The 23,370-nt window shown below is 47.2% G+C and overlaps 1 protein-coding gene across 1 annotated transcript in view; it reads right to left on the reverse strand.

Moving 5' to 3' along the window:
• Positions 1-6,606: 6,606 nt before the first annotated feature.
• Positions 6,607-23,370, reverse strand: part of LOC136750855 (E3 ubiquitin-protein ligase SH3RF3) — a 118,493-nt gene continuing 101,729 nt past the window's right edge. Inside the window, exons 7-10 of the mRNA XM_066705984.1 lie at positions 22,249-22,508; positions 18,430-18,770; positions 13,355-13,701; positions 6,607-10,740 (exon numbers count right to left, since the gene is read on the reverse strand). Coding sequence (XP_066562081.1) covers positions 10,572-10,740; positions 13,355-13,701; positions 18,430-18,770; positions 22,249-22,508 — 1,117 coding nt within the window. The 3' untranslated portion in view covers positions 6,607-10,571. The remainder of the gene's footprint in view (positions 10,741-13,354; positions 13,702-18,429; positions 18,771-22,248; positions 22,509-23,370) is intronic.

Here is a 23,370-nt window from a genome sequence, read left to right on the forward strand (position 1 = left end):
CTCAGTGTGTCTGACCCATCGCCATTGTAACATCTTCACGCTTTCAATGATGTCACGTATTTAGTTTTTTTTTCTTGTTATTCCCAGCATGCATCTCACCATGTCAAAAGTGTAGAATTGAGAACAAGGGCAGTAATGTTCAGACTGTACAATGCACTAGTTAGAGCTCATCTGGATACTGTGTGCAGTTCTGGGCTCCACACTTCAAGAAAGATATCGCTGCTCTAGAGGCAGTTCAGAGGAGAGCAACCAGACTTATTCCAGGTCTGAAGGGAAAGTCCTACTGAGAGACTGAGGAACTGAACCTTTTCACCCTGGAACAGAGGAGACTACGTGGGGACTTGATTCAAGTCTTCAAAATCATGAAAGGCATCGACCACATCAAACCAGAGGAGCTTTTCCAGATCAGCAGGGACACACGCACCCGGGGACACAAATGGAAATTGGGCTTCGAGGCATTCAAGACAGAAAACAAGACACTTCTTCACACAGAGAGGCGTCACAATCTGAACAAACTCCCCAGCGATGTGGCTGAAGAGACAATTTGGGAACATTCAAAAACAGACCGGATAGGATCCTTGGATCACTTAGTTATTAATGGACACCAAACGAGCACGATGGGGTGAATGGGCTCCTCTCGATTGGACACTTTATGTTCTTATGCTCTGTGTCGTTTGCAGTTTCTGTATCAATTTGGGATTGAGTGACCAGGTTTCACGGTATATATAATGTTAATTTTGTATATACAGTTATAGCTCTTCAATGTGGTGACAGTATAAATCACGTGTCTCAGTCTGCTGCCGCCTGTGGGCTTCACTGTGCTGGCAGGGTGGCTGTAGTATTTTCCTGCTCTCCTGGGCAGAAAAAGTGCCCGTCTCCAGGCGTCTCTCAAACCAGAGGATTGTGTTTTAACGCGACACTAGATGGCACCAGTACATCACCTCAGCCCTGCAGAGCCCTTCTGCTGAGTGACCTAATTATTGTCTCCCTTTAACCACAACATGAGAGCAACACTATAATCTCAATGTTTCTTATCAACATGTGTATGAAGACGCACCAGTTCTTTATCATTTAATCTTTCCTGGCAATTTTCCGTCCGGCATCTTCTACACTTGTTTCAACTCTTGTGCAGGGTTTTATTTATGTATTTATCTCTAATAAAGCTCTGCCAGATAAAGGGAGGAATAATGTGGTTCGTGCATAATTGCAAAGGTTACTTCCAGTCTTGCATCATCCGTCTGATTGCAGGGTCGCTGGAGTATATACACACACACACACATATAAACACTCCCAAAGACAGAGATGACTGGCTTATCCTCGAGCAGTGTCAGAGAAAGAACAGCGTCATTGGAGGAAGATCTAATGAAAAATACGGCTTCATCTACATTGCAAATCTGGTGTCGGAAGGCGATTAGCAAAACACTGATACCGTCCACACTGTCCCCCCGCAATAAGGCCTTGAAACCTGGAGGAGAGGACATTTTTCGAGGAGAAGTAATTACACACAAACTGCCAGCGTTTATTTCATTAGATGTCTCACTTCCACAAAAAACAGACACATTGTGACAATATCTATTTTCATCGATTCCTTTGAGATTTATGTTAAAATATTTCTCAGCATATCTCAAGAAAGCATGTGTTATTGTAAGATCTTTCCAATGGATTTAGAGAGGGGAATTAATTACCTCGAGGCATCTGTTTATCAAGGTATGTCCAAATTATAACTCCAATACTGCAAGCTTAACTGCAATTCTCTGAAAAATAAACCTTTGCGTCAAAAGTTACACGATTAATAACATCTGCTGAAATACTTCCTATAGCTGAGACTGTGAAAGTAATCCAGATGTTTACTCTTGCTTTGGCACAAGAAAAGCCTCCTGAGATCTGCCTGAATTATATTTTTTAAAGGAACCGAGATGTCGAGAATAATTTCCCGAGCCTTGGACGCCAACGGCTCGCTCCTCTAGCAGAATTATTGATGGCTTACTCCGCTTTGAAGTTCGTAATGAAAGATCACAGCCATTTTCAAAGGCTGAACAAATTAAGTCTGTTCTCTTAAATGTTTCTATTTCGGTCTCGATTGAGAGATGGATCTCAGACGGGAAACACAACGAATCTAAATGTGTGAATGACAGATCTGTCCTGTTTGAAAGTGAAGATGTAAAGTATAATTTACTTTGTTACAATGCTTCAATATTGAACCATTAATGGCAGATTTATGAACAGGTTTCAATTTATTTTACTATATCTAATGTTTGGTAAGGTGGAAGGTGAGTTGGACAAAGGGGCATCATATGTACTCTTCCTCTATATTGTTGATTAGTCAGTAACCAATGTAATCTGTTTGACTGGCATATTAATCAGCATTTCATGAATATTAATATGAGTTGTGGGCTGCCAAATACCACTTTTCAGACGAGGTATTATGAAAAACAAAGCCTGGACTTGAAACGCTGATGGTTATGTGAAAAACAAAGACAGTTTTAGAAAACGGACATCAGTTTCCTCTCCTGACACGTCTTGCCCTTGGCTCCTTCGCGGCTTCGACAGCTTGGCTCGCCGAGTGATGGAGCAGCGCCAGGGAGACTTGAACGTCTTCCAGGTGAAGCGTCGCCATCTTAATCGCCGTCTCATGGGACTCGGTTTAGATATATTAACAGGGAACTCTCTGGGAAGAGCGGTAAATACAGAGAGTGCGGCCTTGTCAGACAGTAACCAGGCTTTTGCCAATGTAAGCCGTCGTTACAAAGAGCAAAGCAGCAGGAATGTGTTCGTTAAGACAAATTAACAATCTGCCAGCAGGCGTGGACGGTGTGAAGGAGCCTGGAAACGTCCGAGGAGCCCCCTGCACATGTCCCCATCTACCCCGCACCGTGACGTCTCCCACGAATACACAGCTAACAGCCTCATTGGCTGTCGGGGCCGCCAGAAGTAATCACCCGCATTTGCATTTAGATTGTCCGTAGCTGACAATCTTCCGGAGCGATCCTCCACCGTGCCGCGTGAGAGGGGGAATTTGTTTGTCATTTAGGTTGGTGGCAGAAGATTTTAAATTTCCAATTACACAGATCTGGCCCGATTGAACCAAGACGCTTATCAATGAATCCCAAGCAGACCAGCAAGACGGCAGCCGGGCCGCCCCTTTGAATTAGCACCAGTTCAACCGCGTTGACCTCCGGCCCCGTCACACGTTTATAGCTGTGTTTAGACATATTTTGAAAACGTGATGCTGAGGAATATGTTCATTCATACTGGGTGTTTGTGGGTGGGGGGGTGTCCAAGCAGTGACACATTAAATCAACGCTCCTCCTGTTACAAGCACTAGTGAGTTAGTTGCATCTGCTCACTGTCTGGTCCCTGGTTGTATCTGAGGAATTTTAAACCATTCCAGTTGTGAGATTTTCTTGGGTTTTCTACTGTTCGTTAAATTTCAGTCTGAACCAGCCAAAGCTGAGAAGTGTCTTTTGTGATTGTTTGTTGTATGGATTAATTAGGTCAGATCTCCATCGGGGGTCTCAGATTACAATGTTTTGGTTTGTTCTTCTGATTTGTATTTACTGATCATTCTTAAATACATATCCTGGTCTTTTTTGTTTTGTTAGCAGCACAATCATGTTTTATTGCTCTTTATCTCATGGCAAATCTTTAATAAGTCTTAGCCAATAGGCTGCATTTATGATCACAAACTTCTGCCCCTAATCAATCAACTACTGATCAGATTCAAAGCCGTTCAAAGGCCAGTTGTAACCCAGCTGTTTCTGTTCACATGTTCACATAGTTATGTATGATGTTAAACACAAATAAAACAAATCTCAGGCTTTTTTCCATGTCAAATGAAAGTGTGATCGAACTTATGTAATCTCTGTCGATTACCTGTTTCAAGTCAGTGAAGCAGTGCCGTTGTCCCGGGGGTGGCTGTAGCATCGGGCACATCTGTGAGCGACACGGACTGTTTGTACAGGGCTTCTTCTTGGGATGCTGATCAGAAGCAGATCTGCGCCTTGATTGAGAGGTGCTGCACCGTTAGTTTCCTTCGGTATGAGGGGAGTGTTGAGGTTGACTGATACCACCCGTCCCCCCCATGAGGCCTATCGCCTCCCTGAACACTAGTGTAGTAAGACAGAGGCTGCCACCCAACGCACTGACACACCAACGTCAGGGAGGTGCAGCCAGGGGACTTTGTATTTAAGACACAGAGAGATGAGGACTGGGTCGATGTAATCTCCACAACACGGCGGTTCAGATAAAAAAAGCCTGAGGGGAATAATCTAACACTTAAAAATATAGCTTCCTGTGAATAACTTTGACCTCAACCACTCTTCATATATCGTGGTGTGAAACTGGCAACTGCAATACTTTCTTATTCACGAGCAACAGATTAAGAGCAAACCTTTCAAAATGTCTCCGTTGTTGGTTTTGTCTGGTAATAGTCCAGAAACACAGGAAAGGAAATTACACTAATCCAGCAGACCACTTCAACACTCCACTTTTTACACATATACTGTGGTGGTTTGAAATACCGTGTGGATAAATCTCTCTGTGAAAACCTCTCGGTGATTACTAGAGAAGCTGCCAGTGCCGCCGTGAAGGTCACTCGAGCAGACCTCGCACTTTGAAGCGCAGTACACTTACCAGAAGATATATAGTCGATTAGAAACACTTTATTTCTCCCCCTGTGGTTTTCCCCTGACAGCGCACGCCTTCTGGGGAAGAGACGGGTTTTTTTGTTGTAGGCTTTGAAGTTTTCTCTCGCTGTAAATAATAACATGGGCTTTTATCACAACTTTTCCGAGCGGGGTGTAAAAAGCAGGGAAGTAGCACCACTACATGAAGGGATAGTGTGACGGGCTGTGCTTGTGCAGGGGCTCACAGAGAGATCGTTCCCCTGCTGGTTTGCATGTAATTGACACGTTATAAATCTCCCTTACACAGCTTACAATTTACACTTTATGCAGCGTGTAATGGTTGCATTACAGCCCCCTGGGACAGTTCATAGTAAACACGGTGGACCCACAATGCACTGCTTCTCACGAGGGAGAGACATTGCTTACCTCTCATCGTCAAAAGCGTTATGAACTCATTCCATTAAATGCGGATCTATTTCTCATTGACACTTTCTATTTTTTTAAATAAAGTTTAAAATGTTTACACGGCCATTTCAGATCCAGACAGATGCGTCTGTACATTTGATCCGGATCAGAAAGGGCAGTGTAAACGCGCCTATAGTTCACACTGCTTTTCTGGCTTGCTTTGGCTCTAGAGGGCCTTTCGTAGCCGGTAGAGCTCACAGTATATCAGATGTTGTTGTTCGCCTCTAGTTGTGCGACTGAACAGGATCGCTGTGACAGTCAGAGTTGTTCCACAGTGTAAGCTCATGCTTTACTTCAGTGAATCCAGTATTAAGGGAGCACAGTCAAACTCCGGCACGTGGAAAGCTTTAGTAAAGCTGCAAATAAAGTAACTAAGTAGTGTGCAGCCCAAGAGAGATAATAAAAGGTCTGCATGTCTCTCTCTCTCTCCCTCTTCCTCCCCCTCTCTCTCTCTCCCGTGGGTTTCATAATGAACGAAAAACTGACCTCTCCATGACACATCAGCACCGACTCCTTCCTCGTTAGTCATTAGGCTCCTATGGATTGTGTCTGCAGATATTCGCAATTATACGCGTGTTTTAAAATGTAGCGGGTCTTAAGGTCTTAGGATGAAATAGGATCCTTTTAAATAATTATGACCAGAACTAGACGCAGCACCGGGCCTCTCTACGTGGGAAAAAAGGCTCTGAGGACCACAGAACGAGCACAGCGGCTCTCTCTGAAGACCTGGATGCGAATGCAAATGCTTCAGCCCTGAAACAGCACTGCAGATTTTAATTAAAAGGGAGAAAACATTAATTCCAAAGAGGTTTACAGGAAAGCATGAGAGGAAGACGATGAAACGGCAAAGAAATGTGCAAATCTTTGTGAGTTCTACAGCCTGAAAGTTGCATCAATCTTCCTGAGAAGAGAAGAGCAAACATTAAAGACTCAGCAGCCGTCACCGAACACAAATGAACCTTTCCGATACTACGGCGTCAGACAGAGAGATATCGCTCGGCTACAATGCAGAGCAACCGCTAATTAGCAAAACGGAGCAAGAACGATCTCTGTGCGTTGAGTTACATGGCTCTGAACAGGAGAGGGGGAAAATCAATCATCTCTTAATGAGAAAATAATTTGCTCTTCTCTTGTGCAGCCATGACAGCCGCCGACTCTGATTCCTGCGTCTCTAATAGATATTGGAAACGCTGTCTTTCGAGAACCACAATAGCAACCCCCACGTCCTGACCTCAGGTATGTGACTTCTGCAGAACCGGCGCCAGTGAAGGGTGACGATCGATGTCAGTACCTGTCTTGGGGGTCGTGATGTCCATGTTCATTCCTCCTGGGTCCTGGTGCCGGCGTCAGTAACGCCAGGCCTCTACGAAGATCCGATTGACTGCTACACTTTGGAGATTTGAAGTTAGTGAGTCAGTCTCCATGTGTGAACGATCTCTCCAACTCCACTCCTGCACCAGACAAGTCAATCAAGCCACACACAGCACCAAGATGCATAAAAAAACATCCCTCATGACATTGTTAAACAAAGGCATTTATTGCTGAAACGCACTTGACTGAAAAAAACTAAACACAGGTTAATAATACAAGACAAGTGAGTTCATGAACAAAAAGGCCATCGCCACACCGAGTGTCCAAAGTCTGGCTTCTTGTTCTGTAGCTTCTTCTTAAAAAAAAAATAGCTCTGGTTCTGATCTGTAGACTCTTGCAGTCAAATAAAGTCACATAATGATAATTATGAACGATATTCCTCAAATTTCAACAACAAACTTTTTTTTTTAAATCTTTTTTTTGTAATGGTCTGCACACAATCTCCACGGCTTACACGTGTGTGACATCCCGTTCGCGTCTGCAATTCGAGAACAGTAACACGGACGCTTCTGGCAGCTGCAGTGTTCTCCGGCCCGGCCAGGGTCTCTCCCACTCGCGGGATTCGCATTATATACATTCATCTCCAGAACCGAGTTTGTGCTTTAACCCCTCGGTGTCACTCTTCCTCTCCTGCCCTCCGTTCATGTCCGGGAACGACAGATTTTAAATATCTGGCATCGAGATCTTCGCACAGAAGAGTTCGACCAACGGCTGCACCAAGTCTCGGCTCGACCTCTACTTTGATATAAACAAAGATCTTGCTTCTTCCTCGAGACACAGCCCAGATATGCCATCCTGATTCGTTATTCAACCTGATACAGTTATTCATGACAACTCTGTGCTTTATTCATAACCAAAACATTGTCATCAGTGACATAGACAGAATGTGCTTTTGGATTTAATGGAAAACATTGATATGAATATGAATGTCTACATTTGACATTGTGGTAATCTGTGGCCTTTACTCCTCAAGGGTGTGGCAGACCGGGATTCCCTAAATGTGGGTGTGAATCCTCGTTGTGCATCCAAACCCCTCAGAGAGAAATTTCAAAGGCTGAGAAAAGGTGTCGGACCACATGACTGGGAGGTAACTGGTAATGACATGGTAACTGCATGTGGTCAGTGTCCCTGTTTGGACCTGAACCGCCGTCTCTAACCTGTACCTCCAAGCACCCCATAACCCCCGACAGAAACACAGACACACTACGCCGAAAGAAAGCTCCCCTGATCACTTTTTCCCCTCACACACGACAAACCCACTGCTAAAGAATCAAGGAGAACTTGCAATGGCTTCCACTGACTTCACTATGAGCTCACAACCCTCCCGGTCACAGAGGGGTCACATTGTGTGGCAAGACAAGAATCACAACGTTGACCACCAATTCCCACTGGTCACCGTGTTAAACTCTTACACAGGAGCTACCGATCCCTACGCTCAAATGGTCCATCTCCACACTGTCCGACCCACCTGCCTGATCGGATGACTTCCCTGCTGGAGCTGTCCCAGTTCCTGGAAGCAAACCAAGTCTTGATTTAAACAACAATAACAGAGGCCAACTATTTAAAACCATGCCAATACTCCCCCCTCCAGAAAAAACAAGCGCTCTTATTAAAGTCTATAAATCTGTCCTCACATCTCAGCTGGCTTCCCGCACGGCCCTCACCGAGGGACAGAGAGGCAGTGGGCGAGTTTGGCCTCCACTGATAACGCTAACGAGATATTAATGGGAGTCGGGCAACGCCTCTCGAGTTATCTTGTGTTTCTGTGCGGCGGGATGCTTGATACTGGTCTCCCGAGATCACAACACTATCAATCACTCACTGCTCACAGGCGGCTAATGAACAAGAGGGGAAAATACACAGACCTGTGGATTACCTGCGAAAATCCCAGGACTTGGGTGGAGTGGGAGTCTGGGAAACTGCCTTTTGGTACATTTGGGAGATTTGAAGTTAGTTATTTTAAGTGTCTTCTGTAATTTGTAATGGATTCTAGCTGGCCACACACAGCGTAGCCCTGCATCACAACAAACAACCAAAGCAGGATGTATGTATAGGTCTCTGAGGATTATCAGGGCCTCAATAACCAGCAATTATGGCCAATTCTGGGGTCCCACCCGTCCTGCTGTTTGGCCCCTGCTCAGATTCACGTTGGTTCACTAATTAAACTGCGTCTTCCTTTATTGACACACTGACCAGGGTAATACTTTCAATGAGGCTCGGAGAGTTCAATGTGCTGGGAATACTCTGTGCTTTTCAGACACCTGTGGGGTGTAGCAGCCTCCTTTTCCCACCCACTAGAGACAGCGAGTGTGTGTTTATTAATTTGGCTAGTTATATATATATATTTGTTAGCTGTGTGGCATGTCTGTGGGTCATCACAGTACGTGAACTGCGGTGATTCGCCAGGAAAATTAATTAGGCACTTTGCTGTCAGCGTGAGCCACTGGAGCGACCGTGGCCCCTCACTGTTCAGTACTGATTGAGACAGGTTTCAGTGCAATCAGCTCCTGTTCGGTGAAATACATCCTACAGCCAGGAGGAAACGGCCCCGGAAACACAACGGTTTCATAGTAGTGTAGGTATCTAATGTGCTCTTATACAAAACAATCCACTTCACAAGGTCAATCTGAAATTTAAATTTGTGTTAAATGTTTCTGATCTAGTGTCTTGAACAAAGGCTGTGTTTTGGACCATGTCAAACAGATAAGCCAGACTGATCGCGTGCCCCTCACTGCCTGGCCCGAGCCACCAGACTGCATTTAATCTCAGACTCGTAATACAATCTACCCATAATGAATAAATGAAGTTTTCAATTTTCAAGTCACGATATAAAACACCCCCGTCCAGAGGTGTCTGACGAGGGGATGAGCGTTAATCAAAACTCCTCAATGACACCACATTTCTGGTTGAAATAAACTTTCCCAGCGTAATCTAATAAAGATCCCAACACCGAACCGCGGCGCCGACAAGACTCCTGTCCCGGGGGATTGGCTTTCATCTCCACTGACATCTTATTTCTAAACCGAAGACGCTACAACAGGCGGCCAGAAACACAATATCAGATTTGCTTTGACTGCTTCTAATTTCATCGACTGTTTGCATTATTGGTGTCTCTATTGTCTTCCTGTCTGTTTTCCGTAGATTTTTTCCGCTCCGCACTGAATAATAAAATAAATTGAGGGCCACCGTCGGCAGGGAAGTTTCGGGGGGGAGAGAGTACAGTGCTCAAACCTGCCAGGCAGAGACAGGCCTCAGAAATAATTACAGGGTGATCTGATTTTCACGCTTCTTAATTATTGGCTCCACAGCCTACCTCGGGGTTCCTATTGTGCTGCGATATTCTGTGACCTCAGATGTTTGCCATATGGGATGATCTGTGGAGAGAGTTCAGACCGGAGATGGAAAGACTCGATATGAAGCCAAATTCACCATTGCCATCTCCCTCTTCCGGACTGGGAACGATCCTACAGGAGCCCCTATACTCTGGCCCCGTTCAGGGGACATCCGAAAAGACCACTACAGCCGCTCCCGAATAACTTACAGCAATAGAAAACAAACGAACGACAACAGAACAGCGTTTAAAAATGTCATTAATAATTTACAACACAGCGGCCAGGAGGCACCGCGTTACAGCAAAGGAATAAAACAAGTCCGACGATCCACTGATCCGCTGCAGTCCGATACGAGTCCCGCGGGTCGGTCAGGGGGCGCCCGGGGGCTGAAGGCACTACTCCAGCAAACCACCGCGCACTCACACCGGTGAACGAGTGGCACGGCCTCTGCCACGCGCGTCACGGACCCGGTCTCCGTGCGATCGTGTCTCTGAGGCGGCGATGGCGGTCGGCGGTCGGCGGGGGCAGGGGGGTGAGATTCTGTGCTTTCGTCCAAGGTCTCGGTTCTTTGGAAGTCGTGATGGCAGTGGATGTGGATGGTTCTGTCCGGCTCCCTCACCGGATCCGTCTCGTTGTGCTCATTAGCGCAGCCGCGGCGAGGCGATGGTCCCAGCCCGGGCAGCTGGACTCCCCGTCATGAGGATTTAAAAACAACTGAAGACGGACACGGGTGGCAGAGAGTCCCGTCCCGCTGGTGCCTGCTGGGAGGAGGTCTGGCTCAGAAGCTCTCCACGAAGCTGCCGGGGAACAGGCCGGTACGGCCCGTGCGCTGCAGGGTGCCCTTGAACCAGCCGTCATCCCTCTTCTTGTGCACGAACACGATGTCGCCCTCCTTCAGCTCAATCTCGGCCTCGCTCTGGGGGGGGTACGGCACGACCACACGGTACCTGCAGACAGGGGGGGGACAAATTTAATTGGTCTTGCAATTAGTACTTTCTCCATTGTGCCCAATTGCGAAGGAGAAGGAGAAAGGAGAAAGGAGCAGAGAAAAAGGAGTAGGGGGGAGAAGAAGAAGTAATATTGATGATGTAAAGTTAAAAAGCATGTAATAAACATACATTGAATACAATATTTACTTTCATATGTGGTCCCTGTGTGTGTAAATGAACTTCCTATAATTCAACAGCTTCATAATTAAATCTCTGTGCTCAGTGTCAGCGCGGCACCCTGTCAGACACATGAGACGCGGGGTCACAGAGGCGCCGGGCTCCGGAGCAGCGCTCAGCCACGGCTCCACATCGATTTCCCTCAGAACTACATGAGTTTTGTCACTGTAATTACAGGAGAATATCGGGCCTCTCAGGCTGGCACACAATCGCAGCGATATTATTCCTGCTCTGACTGAACGTTCAGCTCGCCGCTTCCAACAAAATCAATCGATCATTTCTCATTCTGGCCATAACCCGGCCCATCTGGAGCGTAGAGTGATGGATGGGAACAGGATCCGTCGTCCTGCCGGGCTGGGGAAGGACAGCGAGAAGTGTTGCCCTCCGGAGGCCTGGCCACGCCGAACAAAAGAAAGACAAGTTTTTCCATCTCTCTCTCTCTGGCCTGTCGAGGAATTCCCCCTTCTTCCTTAATGTCCACATTTCACCCATTTCCACCCTCTGTGTGGATCGAGCAGCTGGGAACAACACTGCGGTCACATGACCATGTAGGTGCACGATGATGGTGATTCACTGTCTGGCTTCCCGAGAACACTTGGACTCTTGGCAGGCAGAAGGCGCTATATAGGTGTTGATTAATGCAGCGAACAAATCCGTCCTCCTCAAATGGCAACCCGCCCCAGATACCTGCGCGCACAAGGCACGAAATGGCCGCCTCCTGTGTTTATTCCTAGATGATAAACACCCGGCGCGGACGCAGTTCTGATGACTGTGAGGCGAGATCGCTCCAGCGCGCGAGAAATTAAATCTTCATCAAACAATTTGGAAAGGCAAAGAGGTGCTAATTGGAATTGCAGATTTCCATTCTCGATTGCCGTCAGTGGCTTCTCGAGCATCGTTACAATCTACATCCATTTATAACGCTCTTGCACACGCTTAGTATGAGGACAGGAGCTGCTTCCCATAATTATTCTTCATTAGTACCATGGGCAACGGCAGACAACTATTTCAGAGAGAGAGAGAGAGAGAGAGAGAGAGAGAGATGGGGAGAGAGCAGTGTGGTGTTGTGAGTATTGCTAACTGGGCCCAGGGATGCGAAATCCCCCGCACAGCACCGTCTCTCCTAAATCCTTCAAAATACCCCGTGCCGAACTCGGACCCCATCCACGGGGTTCCACGGCTCTGTGAGCTCAACCCACGTCACCAAAACCAACTCTGACAAGACCACATTTTACGGTATCGGCAAAGCCACGCGGCAAATCTGAAATCTGCGGAGATGTGTGGCGGAATTACCCTTCCTGGAATTTCAGTATGAACAAGACGCCTATTAAATTAATAATAATAATTAAAATGCTTCTCATGCCACCTGCTCTCCCTGTACGGCCAATATTTTCCATGTATAGATACTTATTTCAGCACACTAAGACTTCTCTCCACTCCCACCACCTCTTCTCTAAAGACTCCTCCTGCCTCTAGCCCCCATGTCCTCCCTGCACTTCTCTCTCCCGCTGGGTGGCTGTCTTCTGCGCTGGCTTTCTCGTCTCGGCTTTAATCCCTGTGCAGACTGGACGACGGCAGCTCCCTCCTGGCTGGACTCCCAACTCACAGCTCTCTCTCTAGACACTGTCTGGACAAAACCCACACGATCGGGCCAAGGATTCAACAACAGAGCCAGCGACAGGCAAGCCGCACACTTTCCCCATCCTGTTTCTGCGTACGGGAGTCTAATTCATCATACGGAAAAGACTAATTACCGCGAAGCCCCACAGAACGACCCTGCGACTCGTTAGGTCCGGGAGTGGCGTGGTGAGTTTTAGAGCACGTGTCGGGATGTCTCGCTGTGAGCGATACCCACATTACAGGGTGACGGGACGAGATGAAATTAAAATGTCTGGGGCCAGACTAGCTATAGGCGCTTTTAAATTAAATACTGTATTTTCATAATGAAAACGCTCCCCGTTTAACGGCGGCCCGAAAGAGCACAGTGTCGCGCTTTTGATTTATGTCACTTTTCCGTCTGCCGAACGCCACGGGCGGGAAACAGTCCATTTAAATGTCTCCCCCCCCCCACCTCGACTTGAGCGCAGGAGATTTGCCAATCTGTTCGCTAAATTGGATGGGAAACAACATTTTTCTTCATACGCCTGGCGATGGAGGGCTGCAGATTGGTGTACAGCGACTTTATAAAGCCCTCATTTGCCTTAATGGGAGTCCCGTTTGCTTTATGTAAAGAAATATATACTTTAAAACAAAAACGTTACTGAAGCTGATCAACGAATATGGAAACCAACTAAACAAAAAAATCACGAAAGTGAGAGATTGTGCCACTAAGAACAACTGACGCTGAAAAGCTACACACACATAATGAAGAGTCCTCTCCGTCCCCAGGGCCTACCTCTCTCGGGACAGGGGCTTGGGCTCGGGACGGATGGCCACCAGCGAGGAGCAGGGCTGCCGCGTCGGCGGAGACACCGAGAAGTTCAGATCCAAGGAGCCAGACTTCCTGTGCAGCGGCTCCATGCCCATGGCCCCCTGCATCTCACTCTCGATGGGGCAGGAGCCCGCCCGGCCGTGGGTCGACACCGAGGGCAGCTCGGGACCCATGGCACCCTGCATCGCGGCGTCGGCGGCGGCCTGGGGCTGGGGCTCGTGCGTCGGGGACACGGAGGGCGGGGAGCGTGACTTCTTTTTCGCAGACGCTCCCGAGAGGAGCTTGAGCAGCCCTCCTCCCTTCTTCTCTTTCTGGGAATGAAAAAAACACAAACACAATTGACTCATCTACTGCAGGGGTCAGGCCTCCAGGACTCAGATTTTTAAAGAGACCTTTTCCAAAGAGACTTAATCCATGGCTTAACAATTGATACTAATCAACGTTCTGAACACACAAGATATTACAAGGATAGCAATGCTTCTATAAAAAGACATCGACGCATCCATGAATAAAATTAGAGTCCAAAAGCAGAGAAGAGTCTCTAGGTGTGATGTAAGCAGCTGTGCTCTCTCCCAGGTCGGGGGGGCGGCACGGAAACAGTCAGCGCTGCACACTTTCTCATTTTACATTCATTGGCGATGCTGTCACTCGTTGTTCACAAGACATCCGGCGCGATCGCACAATCCCTGCGAACATCGTGCAAACACCTCCAGACCCCAGCCGTGCTGCCTGAACGTTGAACATTAACTTTCTAATTGAGTCTTTCACTAGAGACTGGTAACGTGCCGTACTGGTACACTGCCTCCCCACTACAGTACAGGATAACACAGCGCACATGTACACGATGTTCCTATCCATATCTAGAGCACACATTTTGACCTGTGAAAAGTGTTTAACCGCTTTGGTTTGAACCACCTTGCTCAGACTGTAGTTTTGATTTTAGAAATTACATCCACCCGTACATAAAACAAAAAATAAGTTAACCTCATTTTGGCGCAACGGAATAGCTTATTGTAAAGTGATATTTTTATAAAACGACCACAAGGGGGTGTTCAAGACTCTCTTCTGCACAAAAGCTAAAGCCAGTCCATACATGGGAGACATCTGAGAAGAACCAGCGCTCTGGAGTTGAAGTCCTTAGAATATTTGTCCCTGTGTCAAAACACTTATTTTACAGCCGAGGAAAGACGTGAGAGATGATGCAAATGTTTACAGGACAATCACTTGGACATCCAACAAGATATTATGATCGTGTTTTTAAACGTTATTTCCCAGCAGCACGAGATGTGTACAATAGCATGGTCAGGGCGTGAGGCGTGGTCCACGTGTATTCATCGGTATGGTGAGGAAGCCCATCGTGTTGGGAGGAGATGAATGGACAGGCTTTCCCGGTGTGTGTTAAACAGGGTGTGACTCTGGAGGGAAAGGTCCGTTAGGGGGCTGCGAAATTCAATAAACATTTCATGAGGCGAAGCCAACAAATGCCAGAGGAGCCACTCCATCAAGGACCCGGCCGCAGCGAGGCGCCCGCTAACGCGCCTGTCTACATGTTATTTATCCGTGCGGTCCGAGAGTAAGAACGAAGCAATTAATCTTCCATTGTGTGTTATTAAATACAGGAGGAGGTGGGTGTTACCCGAGCAATTACTTGTGGTGCCTGAAAGTCACTTTGCTAACCTGGCTGGATGAATGTAGGAGAGCGAGTGGCCATTGAGAAACAGCAGGCGGCACCGAGAAACCACACACTTATCAAAATCTATTACCAGACTAAACAGCAACACACAAACTGCAGCCGCAGTGTTGAGTACGAACGCAGCCTCTCTGTGCTGTAACTCTGTACAGGCCTGAGATGTATGTGATCAAATATAAACAAATTATGAATTAATACCAACACACAAACACGCTCTAGCACGCTCTCACACACACAAAATATCCTGTTACATGCTGCAATAGCCGACACACTGCTCTGCAGTTTGGCTTTTGTTCTCAATATTATGGGTTATGGGTTTCTGTTCTGCGGAGTCAGAACGCTCCAGCAAGGCATTCTGGGAAACCGCGGGCAACAGAACCGCCACACTGTTCTCCCGCCTTGTAGCCCCCTACAAGGCACGCTGCCGACACCCCTGACCCCGGCAGCGGAGAATATCAGGATCCGATTACTATGCGCTCGCTTGTGAAGATGTAATCGCTCAATTACTTCGGGAGATGGGAGCCGCTTCAAACCGAGATGAGAGGAAACCTCAGAGGGCCCGGGCCCATCCTCCTCGGAGGTCACGGCAGCGAGGCCCGAATTCAGTCAATCAAGCGGGTCGGGGTCTGGGCTATAATGGATGAGTCAGAGCCCATTATCAGCGGATAATCAAGACTGAGCTCCATTACACACAGCATTATACCGCCATGGTTTATATGAAACCCCCCACTTTATTTCTCTTTAATGAGCGGATCTATTGAGCTGTGATTGTGACTTCTGTGTGTCAGTGTTGGGACAGGACTGGTCTCACAACAGTCAGTGTTGTTAGGACACGGGGAAATCTGTGTCTCTCTTTTAATAATTGCTTTTACATGGTATCCACACTGCCAGTGTTAGATCAAGTTTAGACGCAGCAATATGGACAAAGAAGCACAGTGAAGGAAAGGCCAAAAGGTGGTGAAACACAGATGTAATTTAAAGTTATCTAATTATGAGGAAGCCATTAGTTTCCTCTGTAAACTGTAACCAACAAAAATTGAATCCAAGGAAGCCAGCAGCTGGAGGGAGACAGGCAAGCAAAGTGACGAATGTTGTAATTATACAACGGAAGCAATAAATACATCGATTCCTTTATTATTAGAGGTTGCATTTGAAAGGCCGATAGGTTTCTGTGCATCAAAACCAATGGCAGTCAAGCGGCAAAACCTCTGAGTAGCAGAGGTGGTTGTTGACATTGTTTTCACCGTATTTCTAAGCAAACTACAAACGGATGTCTCCAACATATCGGTGAAACGTGCGGCGTGTGACGCGGTGATGACTATTCAAGGAAGCCACTGCTGGGAAAATAGTTTAACCTTTCAATGCATCTCGACATGATCAGATATCCGTTATTTAATTAGGCAAAGGCCACGGATTAACAATTATAATTACTGCTTGAAAGGCAGGTACAGCCGAGCGGATTGCATGCTGGAAACAGGACAACATTAATTATGAACATGCCTTGGGCTACGTCTCCTTCTGCGCCCGTGGGAGGATAACATGCAAAATATCTAATAATAAAGCCAGAGAAGGCAACGCTACTCCCGTGGTATTTTACCCTCTGAGTGAACTGGGGTCTTAACCGCCTTACACTGGTGATGACAACCCGAGTCCATCTGAGGACACCTGGAGAGGAACTGAGGGGCGACTCAAAGGAGCCACACAGCCTTTGTTTTAAAAGCATAGTTAACAGAGTTGAGTCGCAGACATAATAACAGCAGATGGTTACGACAAATTCCTGCTGGATAACAAAAGGTGTTTGTTGTAATAGGACGCATTTCAAAACAGGCCAATTGTGCAGCGAGTCGGAGTGGCTGAAGGACGTGGTGGAGAGAAACAGAGCCGATTGTGTTACGAGACATCTTTACTTGCTTTTATGGGTTATTATGTCGTCTGAAGGGTGTCTCGTATCATACAAGAGATAACATCTCTTACAGGCCCTGTTACGCCTGCACACCTTCATAGAGGGGGATTGTGGCCGTGCTACTCAACAGCAGTCCTGCAGGAGAGACACATATTCAACAGAGCCTTTGTGACCAACCCTGAATTATTACCTCTGTACAATACGACTGCAAAGTTAGACTTCAACAAAGATATCGCTGCTCTAGAGGCAGTTCAGAGGAGCAACCAGACTTATTCCAGGTCTGAAGGGAAAGTCCTACTGAGAGACTGAGGAACTGAACCTTTTCACCCTGGAACAGAGGAGACTACGTGGGGACTTGATCCAAGTCTTCAAAATCATGAAAGGCATCGACCACATCAAACCAGAGGAGCTTTTCCAGATCAGCAGGGACACACGCACCCGGGGACACAAATGGAAATTGGGCTTCAAGGCATTCAAGACAGAAAACAGGAGACACTTCTTCACACAGAGAGGCGTCACAATCTGAACAAACTCCCCAGCGATGTGGCTGAAGAGACAATTTGGGAACATTCAAAAACAGACTGGATAGGATCCTTCGATCACTTAGTTATTAATGGACACCAAACGAGCACGATGGGGCGAATGGCCTCCTCGTTTGTAAACTTTCTTATGTTTCTTAAGTAAAGCCGCATGTTTCTCAGAGACGAAAACAGCAATCCTAAAGAACAGCATGAGCCATCATTGCCTGCCATTTGAACCATTTTACCATTCGACTCGGCTGCTGTCAAAGGTGCCTGTGGACACATTTAATTGAGATCCACAACTGTATTTTATTATTACTTTACCACTTGCATGAGGCTAGAAAACCTAAAACACAAGAGAGACTTCATCATCTCTTTAAAAAACACTCCCCACCATCCAGGCAGTGAAGTGAAGTGATTTCTGGTTTAAGACTTTTGAGCAGAAAGGTCAGTGCATGGACACAGTCAACAGTGGGGGTAAAAGGCAACAAGACATAAAGAGACAAAGAGAGACAGAGAGACACACACACAAAAGACCTTGCCATCAGCACTAGTCTGGGTCCCACTTACAAGTTGGTTTTGAATCTGCTCAAACAGTACTTGGCAGTCAGATTGTGTAACTGCTGTTCATCAAATCTCATTTCCCACCATTTCCTTTCCTTAAGATATGACATGGGACGCCAGTGCACGCTGTATTAACACCGAACGGCTGCACTTGACTGATTATCAAAGTGATTCAGTAACACGTCTGAAGGTTTCAGAGTCGCTACATAATTAAGACATTGATTTATTTATTCAGCGAACTAACGGCCCTCTCGGAAACCCACATATTCTGCTCGTATATATCTCATTCTGAAATGCAAAACAGCCCAATGTGCTTTTGGAGCGAAGAGTCATCTTTCAACCGAGTAACGCACGGCCCTACCTTCTCCGCCTTCTTCTCCTCTGCTTTGGCCAGGCTGGCGGAGGCCCCCGGGGGCAGGGCGGCCAAGTGGGAATGCAGGGGGCCCAGGGCTGCCTCTCCGTTGAGGTGGGCGGCGCTGACGTTGGGAGGGGTGATGGCGGCGGCGGCCGAGGTGAGCGGGATGGCGGGGCGGGTGCCGGGACCCCCGGACAGGGCCATGGCAGGGGGCGAGGAGGAAGCATGCTGGGGGGACACCATGGAGAGGGGCCGCACCACCGTGGCCGGGGAGCGGGAGGGTGAGCTCTGAGTGCGCAGTGGGGGGACCGTCGCCGTGGGACGGTCGGAGGCGGGAGGGCTGTGCACTGTGGGGAGAAAACAGGGAGACGTCAGCATGTCAGATATAGAGGCAGTTCAGAGGAGAGCAACCAGACTTATTCCAGGTCTGAAGGGAATGTCCTACTGAGAGACTGAGGAACTGAACCTTTTCACCCTGGAACAGAGGAGACTACGTGGGGACTTGATTCAAGTCTTCAACATCATGAAAGGCATCGAGCACATCAAACCAGAGGAGCTTTTCCAGATCAGCAGGGACACACGCACCCGGGGTGGGCTTCAAGGCATTCAAGACAGAAAACAGGAGACACTTCTTCACACAGAGAGGCGTCACAATCTGAACAAACTCCCCAGCGATGTGGCTGAAGAGACAATTTGGGAACATTCAAAAACAGACTGGATAGGATCCTGGATCACTTAGTTATTAATGGACACCAAACGAGCAACCCCCCTGTTAAAGAGCAGCTTTTCATAACACATCTCCACAGTTGTTGTCCGTCTCCGAGCTCGGCAGTGAGGAGACTCTGAAGGCACGCAAACGCATCAATGACACCCATGGAGTCACACGTGTCGTCAGCGCAGTAAAGTCCTGTGGTGTTTCTGAGACGGAGACCAACCCGTCTGTGAGAAACACACCCGCAGTGCGAAAGAGTCGAGGAGCGTAACAGCAGCTGTACGTCAATGTGACAAACAGAACACTTTAGCATTGATTGGACTCAGGGGGGAATAACTAGGTTTGCTTTAGTAGTCAATAAAATAGGGACAATGCCGTTTACTTTCTTAGTTTTTTTTCCACCCCAGTGCAGACAGATTTGTGGATAGGACTGTCACTTCGGAGAAACTGGATTTTAACTGGATACTTTACTACCGTCAATCACCACGTATTTACTCTTCACGTCCCAGGCAGACAACAACAACAACAACCCGCCCTCCTGTCCTTCATATCCACACCGACAAAAACACATCCCTTATAAGGAGAGTGCGAGTGTTTTTACACACACACACGTGACCCAAATGTATGTCTGTATGTTCTCCCTCCCTCGATTCTGATGTCGAGCGCCTGGTACCGTAAGATCTGCGATTCTGTTTTATGTTCCTCGGATGCCTATCTAGAAGGCCCCGAGGCGCTAGACCTTTATCTAGTACATTTGAAGAAGAGATAAAAGAGAAAGACAGAAAGGGAAAAAAGATTCGTTTTTCCTCTTTCGGGTACCGATGCAGATACCAAGAGTCCGCAGGGTTGATGTCCCCACGCGGTTCATTATTGAAACACGCATGTGGCATGTTGACGCAGTTCTGTCACACGATGTGACGATGATCCCATTGACACTGAATTGTGCTTTCAAATGCTGTCTTTAAAACGAGCAACCGTGAGATCATTTGCATTCAACATAACACCAAGCTCAAAATCAAGGTGACCCAAACAGAGACAAATCTGAAATCCTGACATGGTGTATCTGGTTTGCATGTTAAACTAGCATGTAAAATAATATAATTAACATAAATATCATCATACAAACAAACAACAATCACCCGTTTTTCAGAAAACCCAGCATTCGTTGGCACTTGAAATACTGCCGTGCTTTAGCAGCCACCTCTAGGTTTACAACTCCACACTCCTGACACTTTGTGTAATATACAACAACAACAACAATAATCTCATATTGTCGGTCAGATTCTGTCTTCCGAAAAGTGACCATCGGGCCCGTGCTTCCGTAGAGGCAGTGACAGCGCTTGTGTTGGGATCTGACAACGTCTCCCAACTCTCTTGCTTCAAATCATGGATCTTAAAGGAGTCACAGACAAAGACAAGGCGTCTCCCGCTAACCTGGATGGTTTAGGTCATTGTTCCCGATGACTGAAGCGTACAGGAAGACGCAGCACCGATGGAGCCGGGCCTCGGCACCTCTTTAATCACGGTTCACCTTCTGCCTGCGTCTTTAATCGCACAGTTCAAAGAGACGCACACGCGCGTTACAGTGGTGCAGTCCAGGGCCCCCCGGGGCCCCCCGTTCACTCCCACAGCGTTACTCCGTAGCACAAAACACAGCCATCAATTACCAGACCTGCAATCTTTCAGGCCTCTAATTAGCGCAGACTTCTTGTCAGGAGCCGTAAACCGTTTTAACGAGCCCACCTAGATCCAAAGTTACCTTCCCAGCAGGACGGACATCTGGTTGGAAAATAGGCCTGCTCGTTCTCCCTTTTAGGTATAAATATTTAATGTTTAGCTTTCGAATCGATAAATCTCAGTGTCTTATGTCCTCTGTTGACACACTCGTAAATGCTGTGCATCTCTGTGATATTAATGGTGGAGACGGTGGAGACCTACAAACAAAATACATGGCAGATGCATGGGTTTCCCAATATAATTATTGGTATCTAAGAGTTGCTTTATCAAATCTAATGTAAGAATATACCGGTCATATCATGTAGGGATAGAAATGAATGTGTGCCTCTGCTTAAAACAGGATAGCCCCGACTCCTACATCCCTCTAGTTTGCAGGGTAGCACCTGTGGCAAAGACAACCCTTTCTCATTTTATGCTCTTCTGGCGCAGCTGTGGGAAGTGACGGCGACTGGGTCCGGGTCATGTTGCGCTGGTCGCACGTGCGTCTGTCTGTGAGTCCATCTGTGTGTCACTCTGCTGGCAAGTCCCTTCATATCCTGTTTCCCCAGAGTGAATCCCAGCAAAGAGGGCATTGGAGGAGAGGGCAGAGCCAAACAACAAAACTCACGGTCGATAATGCGATAATGCATTTGTCACATTCTGTTATGCAACGTATCTCAGACGGGTAGGATTGTAGAACAGAGGAACATGGTTTTAACTCTGTGCCATGAGACGTTTCGACACAAGGAGATGGTAAGTGGATAAAAAAAAGTGATTTTATTTATTGTCAGGATTTTCGGAGTTAGCTGTGTTTGTTTTTTTTCTTTTGTGTGCAGTGCTGGTCTGGATGAAGTTGCTCACAGGCTGCCTTAGGGGGGAATATGAGTCCACTTTGATGTTCTGCTTATAATTGGTGGCAGGCAATTAGACTGACTGAAGCGGAGTGCGATGCCAGCCATTGCTTTCTGAATCATCTCTCAGCTCTGGCAAAAGTCAAACTCCCAAATGGTGCCACGTTTTCATTTGTTTTTTTTGGTGGTGATTCTGCAACGGGAATTTATGAGTCTCTCCGAGGTACAGCAAGAAAAACAAGCAAAGAAATGACAAATGAGAAGCGTTTTTTTTGTGGCGTCTCAGGCCTCCACTGTTACAAACATAGGGAAGGTGCCAAAATCACCGGATTTACGAGGGACTGAAATTAACCCATTTATCTTCTAATTAACATTGGCGTCTAACAGTGTGGACTAGACTTACGAGAGGAGAAAACTATACAACGATAAAAGAAGGGTCTTGGCTATGGGATTTCAACTGTTTTGAGATATTGAACATCTATGAGAAAGACGATTCGGCACAGAGAACGGATCGAGGAAACCACGGCGCCCCGCTGAAGGACTCACCCAACTGCATGGCGCTGCGGGCCTGGTTCACCGTCTGCTGGCCCGAGATGCGAAGGCAGTTCTTGAGGTGCACGGAGGCCGGCTGCAGCTGCGGGGAGGAGGAGGGCGCCCCAGCAATGAGAGGAGGGCAGGAGCGCGACGCCGAGCCCAGGAGGACCGGACTGGACGGGCCGGCCGACTGGGGCGAACTCGGCACTCCCTTGACCGCCTGGGCCGAACTGGGCAGACTGGCACGGGGCTGACCCACCGCGAAGGGAGCCCTGCAGGAGGGGGAAGATAGAGATGTTAGGGAAGACCTGCATCAACAAGACACTGATAAGAACATAAGAAAGTGTCCAATCGAGAGGAGCCCATTCGCCCCATCGTGCTCGTTTGGTGTCCATTAATAACTAAGTGATCAAGGATCCTATCCAGTCTGTTTCTGAATGTTCCCAAATTGTCTCTTCAGCCACATCGCTGGGGAGTTTGTTCAGATTGTGACGCCTCTCTGTGTGACTATAAACTGATTTCTATAACATCATACGGGTCACTTAATCTTAGGTTATAAAATATAAACAAAGCAATTTTGTTACATAAATTAGGCTTTTAAATATGCTTTTGAAATCCATGCCGTAAAAAAAGCCTAAATGCTCCTAAAAGTAAGTAAGCAGCCGATGAACCGTGCATCGATCCTGGTTTGGTATAAATCCAATTTCATAGATTTCACTTCAAACGCTACACGCTGTTCCCATTGGCCACATATTGACTTCTTGTCACAAGAGAGAGATGGAGGGGAAAAAAAAAACAGGAAAGGAATGAGATGGGTTAAATGTTTTGGAATTGACTGAGGCCAAATGCTAGAGTGGGATTTTAAAGGAACTCATCCAGTTATGAAACAGGAATTCTATAGCAATTCATAAAGAAAAAGTAATTGCATTCTGCTGCCAAGTGAGTTCAGGGAAAATAAAGATTGCATTCTTTCAGACGCAGGTCCGTCGCCTGGGTTGGACGGCTGGATTTCCCTCGGCTCAGCAGCGCCAAACACCCTTCCGAACGGATCGATAGCTCGCATGGGGAGGGGCGTTAAAAGGAGGTTTGTGTTGTTGTGTGGCCGTTAATGACCCATCACTCAGTCTCTCAGTG

The sequence above is a fragment of the Amia ocellicauda genome, chromosome 6 (genome assembly GCF_036373705.1).
Source record: "Amia ocellicauda isolate fAmiCal2 chromosome 6, fAmiCal2.hap1, whole genome shotgun sequence".
Taxonomy (NCBI): domain Eukaryota; kingdom Metazoa; phylum Chordata; class Actinopteri; order Amiiformes; family Amiidae; genus Amia; species Amia ocellicauda.